The sequence below is a fragment of the Barbatula barbatula genome, assembly GCF_947034865.1.
Source record: "Barbatula barbatula genome assembly, chromosome: 12".
Lineage (NCBI taxonomy): Eukaryota > Metazoa > Chordata > Actinopteri > Cypriniformes > Nemacheilidae > Barbatula > Barbatula barbatula.
The window spans coordinates 13,491,900-13,508,737 of NC_136775.1; the positions used below are offsets into that span (position 1 = coordinate 13,491,900).

The 16,838-nt window shown below is 35.4% G+C and overlaps 1 protein-coding gene and 1 long non-coding RNA gene across 3 annotated transcripts; both read left to right on the forward strand.

The window, feature by feature from the left end:
- The first annotated feature begins 2,324 nt into the window (after nucleotides 1–2,324).
- Nucleotides 2,325–14,014, forward strand: LOC306901336 (uncharacterized protein). The gene is made up of 3 exons (XM_079469015.1): nucleotides 2,325–2,437; nucleotides 5,272–7,116; nucleotides 13,604–14,014. The coding sequence occupies exons 2-3, from the start codon at nucleotides 5,285–5,287 to the stop codon at nucleotides 13,875–13,877; spliced, it is 2,106 nt and encodes a 701-aa protein (XP_079325141.1). The 5' UTR covers nucleotides 2,325–2,437; nucleotides 5,272–5,284; the 3' UTR covers nucleotides 13,878–14,014.
- Nucleotides 8,546–12,490, forward strand: LOC306901599. Of its 2 annotated transcripts, none has more exons than XR_013787382.1 (4): nucleotides 8,546–8,708; nucleotides 8,947–9,035; nucleotides 9,187–9,255; nucleotides 10,865–12,490. It is a non-coding gene; the product is annotated as an uncharacterized lncRNA (long non-coding RNA). The 2 variants fall into 2 exon arrangements; XR_013787383.1 differs by having other exon boundaries at nucleotides 8,645–8,708; nucleotides 8,921–9,035.
- Nucleotides 14,015–16,838: the final 2,824 nt, after the last annotated feature.

Sequence of the window (16,838 nt, forward strand, 5' to 3'; positions counted from 1 at the left end):
CTGGCTGCGTCTTGTTTTACAAACAAGAACAATTTCAATAAATAATATAAATATGAAAACTCCACCACATACTGGCTAGCTGCTCTCCTCCGGCTTCAAGCCAAGCTACGGACAGCCACTGTACAAGTGAGTGCTGCGAGGGGAACTCACAAAACTCTGCTGTTCTTATGAAGACCAAAAAGGTACAGGGGACTGGGTCTTCACAACGAGCAAGATCAGTTCAATATCAGTGGTTCAAAGATTTTAACTGGCTGACATTGTGTGACACGAGCGGAAAACTTTACTTGTTTTGTGGGTGCGGCTCTGCACATCAATCTGATAGTGAGTCTTGACTTGTGATGATAATGACTATAATGTTGATTTAGGTTCAAGGCAGCAAGATGAGTTGTGGTTGTGGACTGGATGTAGGCCTACTTTATGTTTTTGCTATAGTTTCATCTGTGCGTTTAAGTGTAAATAAGCTTGGCCTGTTGTGTGTGAATGTGAGAGTGGGATCAGAGGAGTTAATCTGAGGAAGCATGTGTGTACTGTAGATGTGACTGTGTGGTGTTGGAATAAAATAAAGTGCTCCGCAACGTTATTTAATATATCAGTAATATTGTCTGTTTCAATGCATTTGCGCATCCACCCCCTCCGCGTGACTTGAAATTATGCCCCCCCCCCAGTTCAGTGTGGAGATTGACCTCACAAAGGTTTTTTCTCTCTTTCTCTTTTTACTTAAATGCTTAAGGCATGAATGGAAAAAACACATCTGAAACCAGCATGGTTGAGCATGAATGCACTATATTAGAGATTAAGAAAGTGAAGGTGGGAGATAACATTTTATGTATATGCCTCAATTCAAGCTCAAGGTTGCATTACAAAAACACACACTGAATTAAAAAAAGTAAAAATAAACATGATCTTGAATGATCTTTCACCTGTAGTAGACAGTCAGAATTAGAATCTGGGTTCAGGTTTTGTTGTAATATTGCATTTTATTTAATATCCACATTACCTGAAAAATTGGATCATGCTCAGGTGCGACTCAGTATTGGGCTTTCTGGTTAAAAACTGGTGTTGCTATGGTTTACTTAAGGTTATGTTTTGGTTCCTATCTTACATTTTGATCTGGCCCAATTCTGGGCCAGTTATGGGTAATTAACTTGCCTAAGACTTGGTCCAGTTAGCATTTTGCACCAGTTGGAGTTTTTGTAATTGGCCTGTAGGGCAACCACCTAATAGTTCATTACAGTAATCTAGTCTTGATGTCAAAAAGGCATGACTTGCCTTCTCTGGATCTGATGGTAACAGCATATGACATAGTTTATATATATTTTTAAAATGGAAAAAAGCAATTTTACATGTTTTGGCGACTTGTTTCTCAAATGACAGAGTACTATGGAATAAAACGCCACGATTCTTTGCTGAAGATGAGGGTTTTATGGAACATCCATCAATAGTTAAGCCCCATTCTGCCGACACAACGCCTCGTTCTCTCCATCAGGGAACGGCGGTTACATACATAACAGCGACGATATTTTGTTTGTGGGCCTGCAGTGCTATATGATTCAGCAGAAGCAGAAAAACTGAGAAGCAAACGCTTCAGAACTGAAACCGCATCATCAAAAAGTAAATAGTTATGGTTTGAAAACTGAATTTTATGCAATTTATGAATTTTTAATTATTTTAGACCAGCAAAGCGAACACAATAAAGATAATTTTATATGGAATTTATGATTTATGCTTAAATTACATACAGATTTGTAGTTTTAATAGGTTTTAATGAGGATATTTATGTCCATATACCCCTACCATTGTACCTAAAAACATTTATGAAGCATAAATATTCATTTTAATACAAATACAAATCTTTTGCAAAATGTATGATGTTTGCATGAACACAGTCAAAATGCCAAAAATAAAATGTCCAAGCGAGCGCATGAGGTTTAAATATTTTGCCAAATGCAGCAGCGTCCATAGACATGATGCTGTTTTTTATTTACACTGATCCTCCTCATACAGATGTCATCAGAAAAACAGAATGATCGTAAACTATAACATTAAATGTTAATTAGGTATGTTGAAGAAATAACTTACCTCGAAGTTATATTTTATAAAACAATTTAAAAGAAATGATGGTATCGGTCTGAGTCTCTTCCGTGCAGACACAACAGCCCCCAAACAAGGTACATGCACAACATTAGTTTTACTTTGAGTTTTTAATTACCGGAATATGAGGGGAGATTACTGGCTTATAAGAAAACCTTTCATTCCAGGAATTCAAAACAGAAAGCAAAACAGCTCTTGTGTTGGGTCTTTGATAAATCCCCACCATTACAGGGTGTGTAAAGATTTCCCAGAGCAAGTCGGCTATAAAATCCAGGCAACGTTCATCCAACCCATCAGTGTTGGAAAGACTTGAAACCTTACAAAAAGCCTCTTGAATTTCTACAGGGTAAGATCGTTTTATTGGTTCATAGACATATGTTTTTAATATGTATATGATTATTGACCTATTTTAAAAGCATTTACATTTTAAATGAATATTGAATAATACACTGAACGAAATTTGTGCAAGCAGTTTAACATTACAATCAGGGTATCTTCCGTTCATTCCATATTCGTTTTCAAAACTGATTTTTTATTTTTTCACATAATAAAAAAGGTAATAAGGTTCTTGAAAAAATATGATTTTATTCATTAACTCAAATGTTCTTCAGTGCAGTGTTGTATGTGCTGGCTGTGTCTTGTTTTACAAACAAGAACAAGTTCAATAAATAATATAAATATGAAAACTCCACCACGGACTGGCTAGCTGCTCTCCTCCGGCTTCAAGCCAAGCTACGCACAGCCACTGTACAAGTGAGTGCTGCGAGGGGAACTCACAAAACTCTGCTGTTCTTATGAAGACCAAAAAGGTACATGGGTACTGGGTCTTCACAACGAGCAAGATCAGTTCAATATCAGTGGTTCAAAGATTTTAACTGGCTGACATTGTGTGACACCAGCTGAAAACTTTACTTGTTTTGTGGGTGCGGCTCTGCACATCAATCTGATAGTGAGTCTTGACTTGTGATGATAATGACTATAATGTTGATTTAGATTCAAGGCAGCAAGATGAGTTGTGGTTGTGGACCGGATGTAGGCCTACTTTATGTTTTTGCTATAGTTTCATCTGGGTCCATGATGAAAACCAGAGTCGAGTCATTTTGTTTCTTGATAGGACAGCCTGCTTTATTGGCGGTTGTATTTTCGTTTTGCGTGAAGCTCTCTCTCTCTCTCTCTCTCTCTCTCTCTCTCTCTCTCTCTCTCTCTCTATCTAACGTACCTGCTCACGATGCATTCTCAGGTACCGATTGATCCGCGTCTCATATTTGTTTTGTCATGTCTTGTACATTTGATGGTGTTAAACATTGTGTCACGCAAAATCTTTCTTTGACTGGGATTTACAAAGGGATTTTTGCACAGGTTCTGGTTTACACATGGTTTTATAAATCTGAAAATGTACGTAAGCTATACTTTTGTAAGTGCGTACACTTTTAGAATGAAATCTATGGCGAGTTTTATACATGCGGCCCCAGGGGTCGCATTTATAAACGTCGCGTAAGTAGGCCTACAACAATCTGGGATCTGAAAACGCACGTATGACACTTAAGCAAATGTTGTGATCTATATAAATTAAACTGGACAGGAGAACTCCGATCCATGCTAACGCAAGTGTATTTGAGAAGGGGCGACACGGTCAGTTACAAGTTAGATTGCAGAAAGTAGGCCTAAGTGTGATATAAGCAATAATGCCACACACACATTTAAATTGACCTCATATCCGTTAAAGATCAACATTATCACGAAGATTAAATCTGCAGAATTATTTGCGCTTGTATGGAGTTATAATTGTTTCATGCTCCTTGTAAAATCCAACTCATTCAAAATATAAAATTCAGTCTTAATATTTAATCAACGCTGTCTCGCGATGACACATGAGTGCACGAGGAGGAGATGGTCGAACTGCACGAGGGAACCATTATAGTTCATATTCATAAGGTCAGGACTCCCCGGCTCGATAAATCCCACAATACCAACAGTATCCAGCTGCAGACCCGCAGCGCAGCCAGGACCGAAAGTGAGGGGTGGAGTTATAATTGTCAAAGACACCGTAAAAAGTAATGTGCTGTTTGTATTTTGGAAGTTCAATGATTAAAACAGAGTCTATATTTCTCATTTTTGGCCAGATGATAAAGCATTGCGCTCACAGTCACGTCGGGAGGAATGTACACATTGGCGAGGATGAAAGAGTATAATGGGTTGAAAAGTTTATGGTTTATGAAAAGTGCCTCGGAGCTAGGACAGGATACCGATTTCAGCGTTGTTACATCTGAACACCAACTTTCGTTGATGTAGAAATCCCAATTACTTTACTTGTTGTTATTCATAAACTATGAACTATTACTACAAATGGTCGAATTTCATCAAACTGATTCGAATGCTGATGGATGTCCTCATCCTCTTTTCATACCGGAGGAAGATTGCCTTTCTGACTTTGGCGCTTCTCCGCCCTCCTCCGCTGGCCTCCTTGTGTTGTCTTTGGTCAATATTTTGAAGTGGCCATTATTTTTGCTGTTTTGCTGTTGTTTTTATTATGTTTGTTTTTAGGGTGTTTAACAATGGATGTTCATTTTTCTAGTTAAAAAAAAGCTTTATATTTCACATCTATTGTTCACTGCTGTACGTCTTCTCACAAAATGCTCTGCTTTTTCTGGTTTGTTTAAAGTCCCTCCTTCCGAAACGCTATGAATGCCCGTTTATACTTCCTGGTACATACATCATCCCGGCTATAACATATAATCTCACGATTGGACAATTATGATCAGTGGCGGTCAGTGACTTCTCACTCAGTCAGGAATGCAAAATTGTCGTCATGTCCAAACATATGGCAAACGTGAGTGTCTCTTTTATCATAAACCCTTTTGATGATGCACATGGTTCACATGATGCGCTGAATACATATTTTGACAAGACCATGTTTTGATGAGCTTTGCATTACTGCCCTGGAAGAGAAGTCACTGATTGCCACTGATTTTGACATAAGTTCTTCAAGTTATGCTTAAGTTAAGTCACAGTTATGCTAAGATGTTCCCCAATGTGTTGCCATGGTGACATTTCGTTCCCTTCTCACCACAACAAAATCTTAGCAAAAATGTCTCATATTCATGTCTTTAAAAGTTTGTTCTGATAATTTTTTTAACAAAAATGACAAAATCCCTAATTATCATTGTTTGTTTTGAACAGAAGCAGAGAAGCTATGGATTCCATAATTTCAAAGACAACTCAAAGCCTTACTTCTGCTGAGGACATGAGAAACCAAACAAAACTTATAATGCAGCCCTATGCCAACTGGGAAGAGTATTTGACACCAGCGCCTCTATCCATAGCTATCATGGGAGAGCTGGTATTTATTTCTTCTGTAACAGATTTCTCCATCAATAAGAATCCACCTAAAGATGGTTACAAATACATCAGATACCCAGAATCCTTTCGAGCTTGTCTTATGCAAGTATGTAACTCTGGTTGGAAGGCGTTTAATGAAGCCCATACAAGCATGGACCAAATTCGTCTCCATACTGCCCAAGTTCCAGATAACATGACAAGGGCTGTGAAAATTCTGTTCCAAGACAATGACGAGATCATTCAAGCACATCTTCCAGATCAACTGAATAATATCCGGCTCATTGCAGATGAATGTCTTAAACTGTCTACTGAAACGGAAAAGCATTTCATGGATGTCATTGTGATTATCCAAGAGCTCCTAGAAGCATGTTTGAACGCAGAGCACTTCTATGGGGAGGAGAGGGAAGTTATTAAGAAAAAAATTGAGGAGAACAAACTGAGAGAGAAGTCAGCACAAGAAGCAAATAAAAGGACAAAGAAATCAATGAGTACCTTGGAGAAGGAACTGGAGGAGACTCATGTGAATTACCAGAAAGCTATGGATTCTCTCCCTGGTGGTCTGAGTATGATGACTATGGGTATTATTGGTGGGATGACACAGAGTATTTCATCCCTTATTAATGGAGTGACATCCTTAATAACTCATCCAGTGAGAAATGCGTGTGGAGCAATAGAAAAGATTTCTAATACTGTGAGCAATATTAGAGGTCAGCAACCTGAAGGAGATGTGGTTGATGAAATAAACTCATGTAGTAAGTCCGCTGAAATTCTACAATGCGCACAGGCTATCAAAGAGTTAATGAATGTAAGCAGCAGGGATAATGACATTGACTGGAAAAATCTTTATGATCAGAAACAGAAAACTACAAAAACGGATTTCACTGCAGAGCAGTTCAAAAGAATTAATGATGACTTGAGCAAAATCAATGACTGCAAAGGAAAGTCTGAAGCTCAGTTGTTATGCCAGAAGGGCATTAACATATGCCATCATCTAGCAAAATATGCACCAGAAGGCAAATTTGACGAAGACATAAACAAGAAGATAGTTGAGGAGGTCTTGGATTTGATCAACTCAGCCCGTGTTTTTGACAGCAAATGCAAAGACGCAACAAAATCTCCAGCCATTTCACCAAAACCTCCAATGATGTATAGAAATGAAAACAGGTCAGAGAACACAAGTCCTTTACAGCAAGCAACAGATAATGCACGATTCGCCATAGAGCAGAACCGAGCTCAGTTAAACAAGACGAGAGAGACATATGAAAAGAGCTTGGAGAATCTAGAGAAGAATGAGAAGGAACTAACTGAGATTTTGGTTACTATGAGAAATTGTGAACTCAAAGATATTGATTTCAAAACCACCATGGACATGCTGGTCAAAGGTATGGATGCCATGGGGAGAGTAAAGGAACAATGGGAGAAGATGGTTCGCTTCTTTCAAATGGTTTCCAACATTGTCAAAACAAGCCTTACCACAACTCTTAAAAATTTTGTCTCAGCATCTGAGAAAACCCAAGCCCTTACCACTTACAACGCAAAGCTCTTCTCAAAAGATTTGCTCTACACACAAGCTTTCAAAGCCTGTGACATTGCCAGTCTGGTCAATGTGATCTCAGGAACATACACAGAGATTTCCAACAAGTATCTAATAGACCGTGTCAGTTCACTGCACTGTAAAAAAAAAACGTTATTTTACAGGTAATATTCTGTATTTTTTTACAGAATTTCCCCATTTTTTCATTAAACAGTAAAATGCTGTTGTTTAACAGATATTTGCTGTAATTAAAAGTTTTACCATTAAAATGACAGTGTTTCATTGTAAATAACAATTACATAAAAATTATGTTTTTTAAAGGCATTTCATACTATTTTTACAGATTAAAAATTTATTTTTACAGAAAATTACAGTTAATTTTTACAGATTTAAAAGATGTATTTTTACAGACAATTATTGTAAATGTTTTATTGATTATTTTCCTGTTCATGACAAAAATGTATGTAAAATTACATAAATCAGTGAATTGAAAGTGTTTTAAATGTATCCCCCTTGAGAATGTTCCCTCCAGGAATAACTTTCTCCAGGGTGCAATGTCTGTTAATATAATAATAGCACATTATAGCAAACTCCAAATGAACTTTATTATTTTTATAAATTATCAACAATGTAAAATGTGGTTTATTTAGGGTTTCACCATGCCCTGGCAGGCAATGCCTATGTCTCCTGGATCAAAGTTCAGAGCTTAACTTTTTGTTGTCCATGGTTCCTTCAATGATTTATTATAAAATTTACAATTTCAAATTTCAGAACTTAGACAACTCCATATTTCTGAAGCATTTTATTCATACAAAACATTGTATTACGCCAGCATCAATCATAATTTGACAGATCATCTCTTGTTTACTGTGCCATCTACCAGGGCTGAGTTTATGCAAGACAGTAATGCATGGGGCAAAGCATCCCTAATACACTTAATTATCCTACCCACAGTTCTCAGAGATTTTAATGTATCCAGTGCAGCAAGTGATAACAAAGTTCGTAATCATAATCATAAACACACGATAATCATAAAGCACAAGTAATTTTTTACTACACTCTTGTTTTTTTCAGGCTGTTAACCTAGTGACTAATGAAACCGAAGTCTCATACATTAAATTATCTCGTATGAAATTGCTTTGTCCATGTTGAAAAATAGGGTGGATGTAGTGAAGTATGGGGCCAACAGTCATACGGGAGCACCAACAGAATCTTTCCTTGTGGAATTTTCCAGATAGCCTATGTTTTACACGTGCACAGAAAAAAACCAACAAATCCTAATGGTTAAACTATATATAACTATATAACTATATATATAAAACATATTGCTACTACGTATTTGCACATATATATAAAAATTGTTATTGTAACTTTTGTTGAAAAATATTTCCACAGAATAATGAAAATAATATTATTCTACTTTCAACTCCATACAACTATTTAACATTCACACGTTTATTCAGATGCATCTTGTTGTTTGTGTGCGACACAGATTCAAATTTGCCGCCAATTCCCGCCCACAACGTCGAATGTGTCATAGGTCATAACAGCCGAAAGAGCAATGATTTGGTCACATGTTTTAGACATTTGAATTGACAAACGGTTGTCAGATACGTCTTCTCAACGGGTTTGCGCGGGTGTTTTCAATTCAATGCTTTTTGGTGAGCCATCCTCGGGTATCATCGAGCTGCATTGGCATTTTGGAATAAGGAATGTAATGTTTTCTCCTGCGTTTCGAACGAAGGTAAGAGTGTTTTCAGCGCGATATAAAAAGTATACATTTGTAACTGGTGTGAAATATCTGAATAGTTTCCCCCCTATATTGTATAATTTTCTTGAATTTACTTGTTATACTACTTTTGTTTTCTGTTTTATAATTCAAATGGATTAATGAATCTCACACAATTTTGTTCATATTACTGTTCACAAGTAAGAGAATATAACGTTAAATTAAAGGAACTTTTCTTCGAGTCTTCGTTTAGAGTGGGAGCGTCATCGGTGAAACATCGCGGGGTTTCTCCATACGACGTGCGATCGCATGCACGTTGTTTTTCTCGAGGACGTTTCTCTGGTAAGCTGAGTTTTATTGTCCAAATGCAAGTTTTTGCTCCAGTGTGATTTAAGTGATAACAGCATTTGATCGTGTTGATTGTGATGAAGTGTTTAATTGTAATAAGATTATGAAATTCATAATGTGCTTATAATTATATTATTACGCCCAGTGTCTACAGGAGAGCGTGAGAGAGAAGCCATTGCCCCGTTGATCCACTGATGATGTGGTCTGTTAACAGGTACGTTGTTTGATTAGTTAAATTTAATGAAAGAAAATAGATCTGGTTGACTGTTAATAAACATGTATTGTACATAGTGTTTTAAGAATCCATTTGAATGACTCGTGCTGTGCATGACGCACGTGGTGAGGCCTGCACATGGTGTAGGTTCTAAATGTAGTGAATGTTTCATTTGGATGTTACCTATGGCATTGTAATTGTTTCATTAGCATAATAAATAATTTGCATATTCTAGTCTTAAAGCGATAGTTCACCCTGAAATGAAAATTAGCCCATGATTTACTCACATTCTAAGTGTATATAACCTTTCAGACGAATACATTCATATTAACAAATGCCCTGGCTCTTCCCAGCTTTATAATGGAAGTGAATGGGTGTAAAAGTGCATCTATCCGTGATAAAAGTGAAACTCTGGATGTTTTCGTTCACTTAGATCTGTTACACACGAAAGCTATGAAAGGTAATTTTCAAAATTCTATAATGGGGCACTTTAATATAACTCCGATTGTATTTGTCTGAAAGATGAATGTCATATACACCTAGGATTGCTTGAGGGTGAGTAAATCACAGGCTAAATGTCATTTTTGGGTGAACTACCAATGCCATACAAAATATCCATGTCTTTCGTTTCTCAGTGGAAGAAAAATAACGTTTTTTTTTTAGGAAAACATTTCTGGACTTTTCTTCACAGAATGTAGTTTAATGGCACCCAATGTTTCTCAGTTCATATCCATGCAGTTTCAAAGGTCTTTGAAGTGCTTCAACGGGCTCAGCACGATACCAGCTGAGGACGAGGGGATTTTCTAGCGAAACGATCGATTATTTTTATTATAAAAAAATTAGATACTTTTTATACAATAGTTTAAATTCAGCTCAAGACTGAAGAAGCCGGGAACTACGTCCTCATGCTTGGATGGCACCGGCATTGTACCCATATATATAAGTTCAGTTTGTAGTACTTCCAGTGGTGCGGTACTTCCGCACGTGCATGCGCCGTTGAGCATGATGTCGTAGTTCCCGGCTTATTCAGTCTTGAGCTCAATCCGAACTATTGTATATAAAGTATATAATTTTTTTATAATAAAAATAATCGATCGTTTCGCTAGAAAACCCCCTCGTCCTCAGCTGGTATCGTGCTGAGCCCGTTGAAGCACTTCAAAGACCTTTGAAACTGCATGGATATGAACTGAGAAACATTGGGTCCCATTAAACTACATTCTGTGAAGAAAAGTCCAGAAATGTTTTCCTAAAAAAACATTATTTCTCTTCCACTGAGGACAGAAAGACATGGATATCTTGGATGGCATTGGGGTGAGTAAACTTAAGAAATTCATTTTGAGGTGAACTAATCCTTTAATATCAATCATAACAGGTTGTTTCATACCCCTTTTCCACCAACAAGAACCGGGTGCTGGTTCAGACCAGCTCTGCCTTGGTGGAAAAGGGGTATCAGTGTTTACTCCATAATGAGTTTGTAAATTTAAAAGAAGCTTAAACTAATCCATTACACCTTAAAGGTGCACTATGTAAGAGTCATTCATGGATAGGGGAAGTCCTAACCCTAAATTTAAATAGAATTTTAAAATATGTCCTCCTTTTGTGATTTCAGGTTATAGATAAACCTGTGCTTGTGGATCTACATCAGATGACCATGACAACCCAGGTGTGGAAATAGGGGACTGTTTTTAATCTGAAATCTGTGTAATCTATGATGAACGATTCTTCTGACACCATATGAATGCATACGGTCGTCTGGCAGAAGCTAGATAATTTTGATTATAAAGTTATAAATATGGATGTTTTTCTTACACAAATGCATCTCTTTGCTTCAGAAGGCCTTTATTAAAGGATTAGTCTACCTCAAAATGAATTTCTTGAGTTTACTCACCCCAATGCCATCCAAGATGTCCATGTCTTTCTTTCTTCAGTGGAAGAGAAATTAAGTTTGAGGAAAACATTTCAGCATTTTTATCAACACAATGGACTTCAATCGCAATGCAGTTTCAAATGGCTGTGGACGTCAGGAATAGGGTCTTATTTAGCGAAACGATTGGTAATTTAAAAAAAAACAGACACACAACATGTATATACTTTTTAACCACAATTATTCGACTTGTGCTTGTGTTGCACCTCGCTGGGCATTACGTCATCACGTTGGAATCGTCACCCGTCATGTCATTTATCGGTGTACTCCGGTTTAAAAAGGCAGGAAGTGCGACAAATTCCATCTCATTTTGTCCTCCAATTTCAAAATCGTCCGACATCTTTTTTTATTTATTTAAAAAAATTGCGACGTTTCCAACGTGATGACATAATGCCTGGCGCGTTGCAGACCAGCACAAGACAAACATTTATATACTTTTTAACCACAATTGTTCATTTAAAAAAAAAAAACTGTTTCGCTAGATACTTTATGACCCTATTTCTCAGGTGCGATCGTGCACATCCCTTGAAACTGCATTGATTTGGATTTCAACATTTTGGTTGCGTTTGAAGTCCGTTGAGTGGAGAAAAGTCCTGAAATGTTTTCCTCAAACTTAATTTATTTTACACTTAAGAAAGGCATGGATATCTTGGATGGCATTGGGGTGAGTAAATTATCAGGAAATTAATTTTGATGTGAACTAAATCTTTAACCCCCCCAGAGCCCTGTGATTGTTTTTATGATGGATAGATGCACTTTTATGGACTTCAAAACAGAAGCACCTGTTCACTTTAGCTAACCCTTTAAAAAGTATTTTTAACTCTGGACCAAGAAAATGTTTCAGTAATTGCTTTAAAAAAACAGAAGTTCACTAATATCTGTCTGGTAATACAGGAAGGCCTTTCCTACTCTATGGGTATGCTTTTCTTTGAGAACCATGATAAAAGTAGCTTTGGTATGATTTAACTGTGAGCATCACCTTACAGTGTCAGTAAATTTGTAAAATAAATTTAGCAGATATTCATTCATTGATTCTTCTGGCTGACATGTTAGTGTCTTAAAAAAAGTTACCATCAAAATAGCAAACAACACTCACTCACTCTCACTCACTCATACGGATAGTGAAAACACGTTATTTAGACCCATGCATAGTTCAAAATATTGTGTATTTTAATTCCTTTAAATGTTTTTATTTATCCATTAAAACATTTTATTTGACAATCACTTAATTATCATAATGTAGCTATTTTTTCATGCTCTGCTTGTATTTCTACTGTCCAATTAACATTAAACGTTTGTTTGCAATTCACTAAAATGACTGTTCTGTTTTATTGGAGGTACCCATTACATTTTTATAGATTTTGTTTTACTGGTAGAAACAACATTTCTTAGTTACTATACATTAGATTGGCTATATTTTAACACAAAATATTGTTTCATATAACGACAACTAAATACCTTAATTTACAGATTATGTATGTAGCTAATTTTAAGGTATTTTTAACGTACTATGATTATTTTTGCAATGGCCAATAATTTAAAAATATATTTATGTAATATTTTTGTCTTTGATTTTATGTACTTATTGGGGTTTTATCGATTGTTCTTAGTTCTTTTACAAAGATAAACTGTATTTTGAAATTAACAAATAAAAGCCATATATTCACAGAGGTTAACCTAAAAGGTTGTTGTTTTTTAATGTATTTTCACATAATAATTACGTTTTCTTACATGTCTTTTTACTTATTTTACAAAGATAAACTGTATTTTGAAAGAATATTACTGTATAAATACAGAGAAACTTGATAAAGTCACAAATAAAAGCCATATATTTACAGAGATTAACCTGAAAGGTAGTTGTTTTTAATGTATTTTCACATAATTATTACGTTTTCTTACATGTCTTTTTACTTATTTTACAAAGATAAACATTATTTTGAAAGAAAATTCCTGTATAAATACAGAGAAACTTGATAAAGTAACAAATAAAAGCCATATATTTACAGAGATTAACCTGAAAGGTAATTGTTTTTATTGTATTTTCACATAATTATTACGTTTTCTTACATGTCTTTTTACTTATTTTACAAAGATAAACTGTATTTTGAAAGAATATTACTGTATAAATACAGAGAAACTTGATAAAGTAACAAATAAAAGCCATATATTTACAGAGATTAACCTGAAAGGTAGTTGATTTATAATGTATTTTCACATAATTTATCTGTTTTTCTACAGTTAAATAACAATTATTAACAGTAATACACTGTAATTAAACGAATTATGACTGTAAAATATTCTCTGTATTTTTACGGTTTTTGCATGTAATTTTGAAAAACATTCTTTTACTGTAATTTGACGGAATACGTCTGGCAACTTTGCTGCCAGAGATTTACCGTTTTTTTACGGGTTTTTTTTTTACAGTGTGGGCAAACTGATGGTCATGGATAAAAGTAAACCAGAATTTTTGCAGGAGCGACTACAATTACAGAACGACTGTGATGCTGCACAAAAAGGAATCTTAATGCTTGTTCTAAAAAATAAAGAGGAATTTGAAAGGAAGAGCGCTGCAAGATTGGAGAGGATTGATCAAAAGTTGCTGGCCATTCTTCCCCCTGCTCCTCCAGAGGAAACCAAGAAAATTCAAGAGGCTGTTCAAGCTGGATTCTGTGAGGAAGATGCAGAATCATATTGCTGAGAACATGCGCTGAAATAATATACTAGTACAAATAAATATAATGTAATTGTAGATTAGATTTACTAGAGCAGAGATTATCACCTTTTTAGTCAAAAGTAACAAAAACTGTATGAGGATAAATTTCTTAGAACGAGTAAGGCTGCAATGCTTGAAGAAATTAAATATTTGCTCACCACATGATACAACATTAATTTGAAGTATAATCACAATCATTAGAGCTAGAGTGGACCAAATCAGATGCTCTTCATGCTTAGGAAAAGGTACTGAACCATTGCATCCCATACATACGGTATAATACCATTGGCCTGCATAAGCAAGGCAGACCATTAAGAAAAATAACTTACGGAAATCAACAAAAGACATCATGCAGATGGATAAACAAGTTTCACTCAACTGAAGATAAGATGACCAATCGAAGCAAAGATTTTGACATTTACACATTTAGCAGACGCTTTTATCCAAAGCACCTCACATTGCAGCATACAAAACATTTTTATTTCCCAGTATGTGCAATCTCTGTGATCAAACCCATGACCCTGTTGTGGCTAGCGCCATTATTAACCCACTGAGTTCAGGAAAGAGACTTTGGAGAAGTCTTTTAAAATCTATTGGAGAATGCATTAGTGAAAATGCAGTAGTTAATCATGACATAGCAAAAAATAGTTATACATTTTACATTTATAATGACTTGTGCTTTTTTTTGCTTTATTGAAAAATAACAAACTGAATGAAAATGTTTTTCTAATAAGTATCTACCATATGCATGTGCTTGTTATATCCTCTCAATTCTCTTCACTTAATAAAAAAAAAGTATAAGAAATTTGAAGTAAAGGTGTGAAGCTGGAACTCTGATTATTGATTGTCTGAGAAAGTATTTCTTTCTGTAAACCTTTTGAAATTAAAGACTTCATGATACAGAATGTTTTAATACATTTAATCTAAATGTTGCCTTCTCATGTCTGTTTCTTTGTTTAGTTAGTCTGTATGAACCTAATACTCAATCAGTAGGCTACAAGTGGGAATCTAAAGAAAAAAAGAGTTGTGATAACGTTTCTCTCCAATGTATTTAATACAACAAAATGTCAGGTTTTTTACGTTACAAATAAGTTTTTTCACAACATGACCAAAAGTAAAAGCAACGTAAAAAACTTTCTAAGTCACCCTGGGGTGTTTAAAAACGTTATTTTCATATCTTATCTGGTCCCAAATAAGTTATTCACCCAAACCTGTGAAGCATCATTTTTGTCTGTGCCTTGAATGTTTTTAGCTGTCCTGCTATGTCTGTCTTTTATGGTTTCACTGTGAAGTGGCGTAAATATTCAAGATATAACAATTATTTTGGGATAGATAAGAACATTGAGAAGTCATTGGTAAAGAAACAAAGGTTTTATTAATTTCCTAAAGCAATTGATCAATATTTTGAACACAATAACAATGAATGAATATACAACACAATATGATCGAACATCTCTGTTATAAATAAACTGTATTTGATCAGGTAGGCTAATAAGAAAATATAAATCAGGTAAATATAACAATTTGAAAACAGAAATAACTAATACGGCTAGTATACGGCATACATATGGAATTGAAATAACTGAATAAAAACATTACGAAGAACAAACAAGCAACACCCCAACTTGAATCCTCGCTTTCAGAGTGGAAGAGGGAAATTCATAAATCTTCTTCTGATAATTCAAGACCAGCCTCTTCTAATTTTGACAGAAGTTCCTCAAATGATAAAGACGCCAAAGCGATGGTGGAGATGCCTGTGGTTGGGTAAAGGTATACTTCACCCAAAAATGAAAATGGTGTCCACTTTTACTTGCCTATGAGTTGTTCCGTATCTGTATAAATGTCTTTGTTCTGATGAACACAGAGAAAGATATTTTAAAGAATGCCTATAACCAAACAGAGCTTGCTCCACTATAGTCGAGCACAAAAGAAGACTTTTTGAAGAATCTAGGATTGCAAACAGTTTAGGGAGGGGGGTGCAAATGATGACATGTTTTGGGTGAAGTATCCCTTAAGTATTTACAATTCGTTTTTTCAATAAATAACAAATAAATAACAAATATCCAAATATTAATGTGCTAGGACTTATGTGTATTCCTCACAACATTTGATACTGATCATTTTAAATATTACTGTAGGTGCACTTGAATTTTTTAAGTATGGAATTTATTGATTAATAAGTTAACCAATCGTTTTGATGTATGCAAATGTTGACTGTTTATGCTAACTAATACTATTAAGACATTATTTCTTAAAGTAACAATGAATTAAATATCCCTTCAATTATTGCAGTAAATACAACTGCGTCTGTCACCTGAAGTGCCCTGAATCCACTAGAGAGCACTCTCCCCTACACCGGGACTTTCATTATTCACTACATTTCCCATAACCTATTGCCTAATCTCATTGAACACTGATCATTCTCACCTGTGTGTCATTACCTCTGTCAATTTAAGCCTAGTTCAATCATTCTGTTATTGCTAAGTCTTGGCATTTATGAGTGTTTACCTATTGGATACCTGAATTTAAATGTTTGGACTGTTTTGTGTACCGCTGCCTGCCCTGACCTATTGCCTGTTTACCTTAATAAAGCTGCCTTTAGATCCTCAACCCTTTCAAGTCTCAGAGTGGTGCAAGTTGAAGTGTTCATTTTAGAGTGCAGGACTCCTGAAAAAAATACGGGGAACTATAGCTTATTAAATATGATAAAATGATCACCATCATTTGCCAGAAAAACAAGCCTCTGGTTCACGTGCAGCTGAGGTATAACGGAAGTTACACAATATCATTAATAGCGTTTCAATATGTATATATTTTCTAAACAAACGCATCGATTCACTTCAGAAGACAACAGAGCCGTGTCAAGCAGTTATTTGATCGATGTATGTATATGCCCTTTTTGGAGCTTCAAAAATTGTAACGTTTGGAAGTAAAAGGATACGTGGT

Bases quoted from the DNA above. Each gene is read 5' to 3' on its own strand.
- LOC306901336 (XM_079469015.1), top strand. From the start codon at position 5,285: ATGGATTCCATAATTTCAAAGACAACTCAAAGCCTTACTTCTGCTGAG. The intron at 7,117-13,603 runs GTTATTTTACAG...TTTTTTTTACAG, and splicing joins CTGCACTGTAAAAAAAAAAC to TGTGGGCAAACTGATGGTCA.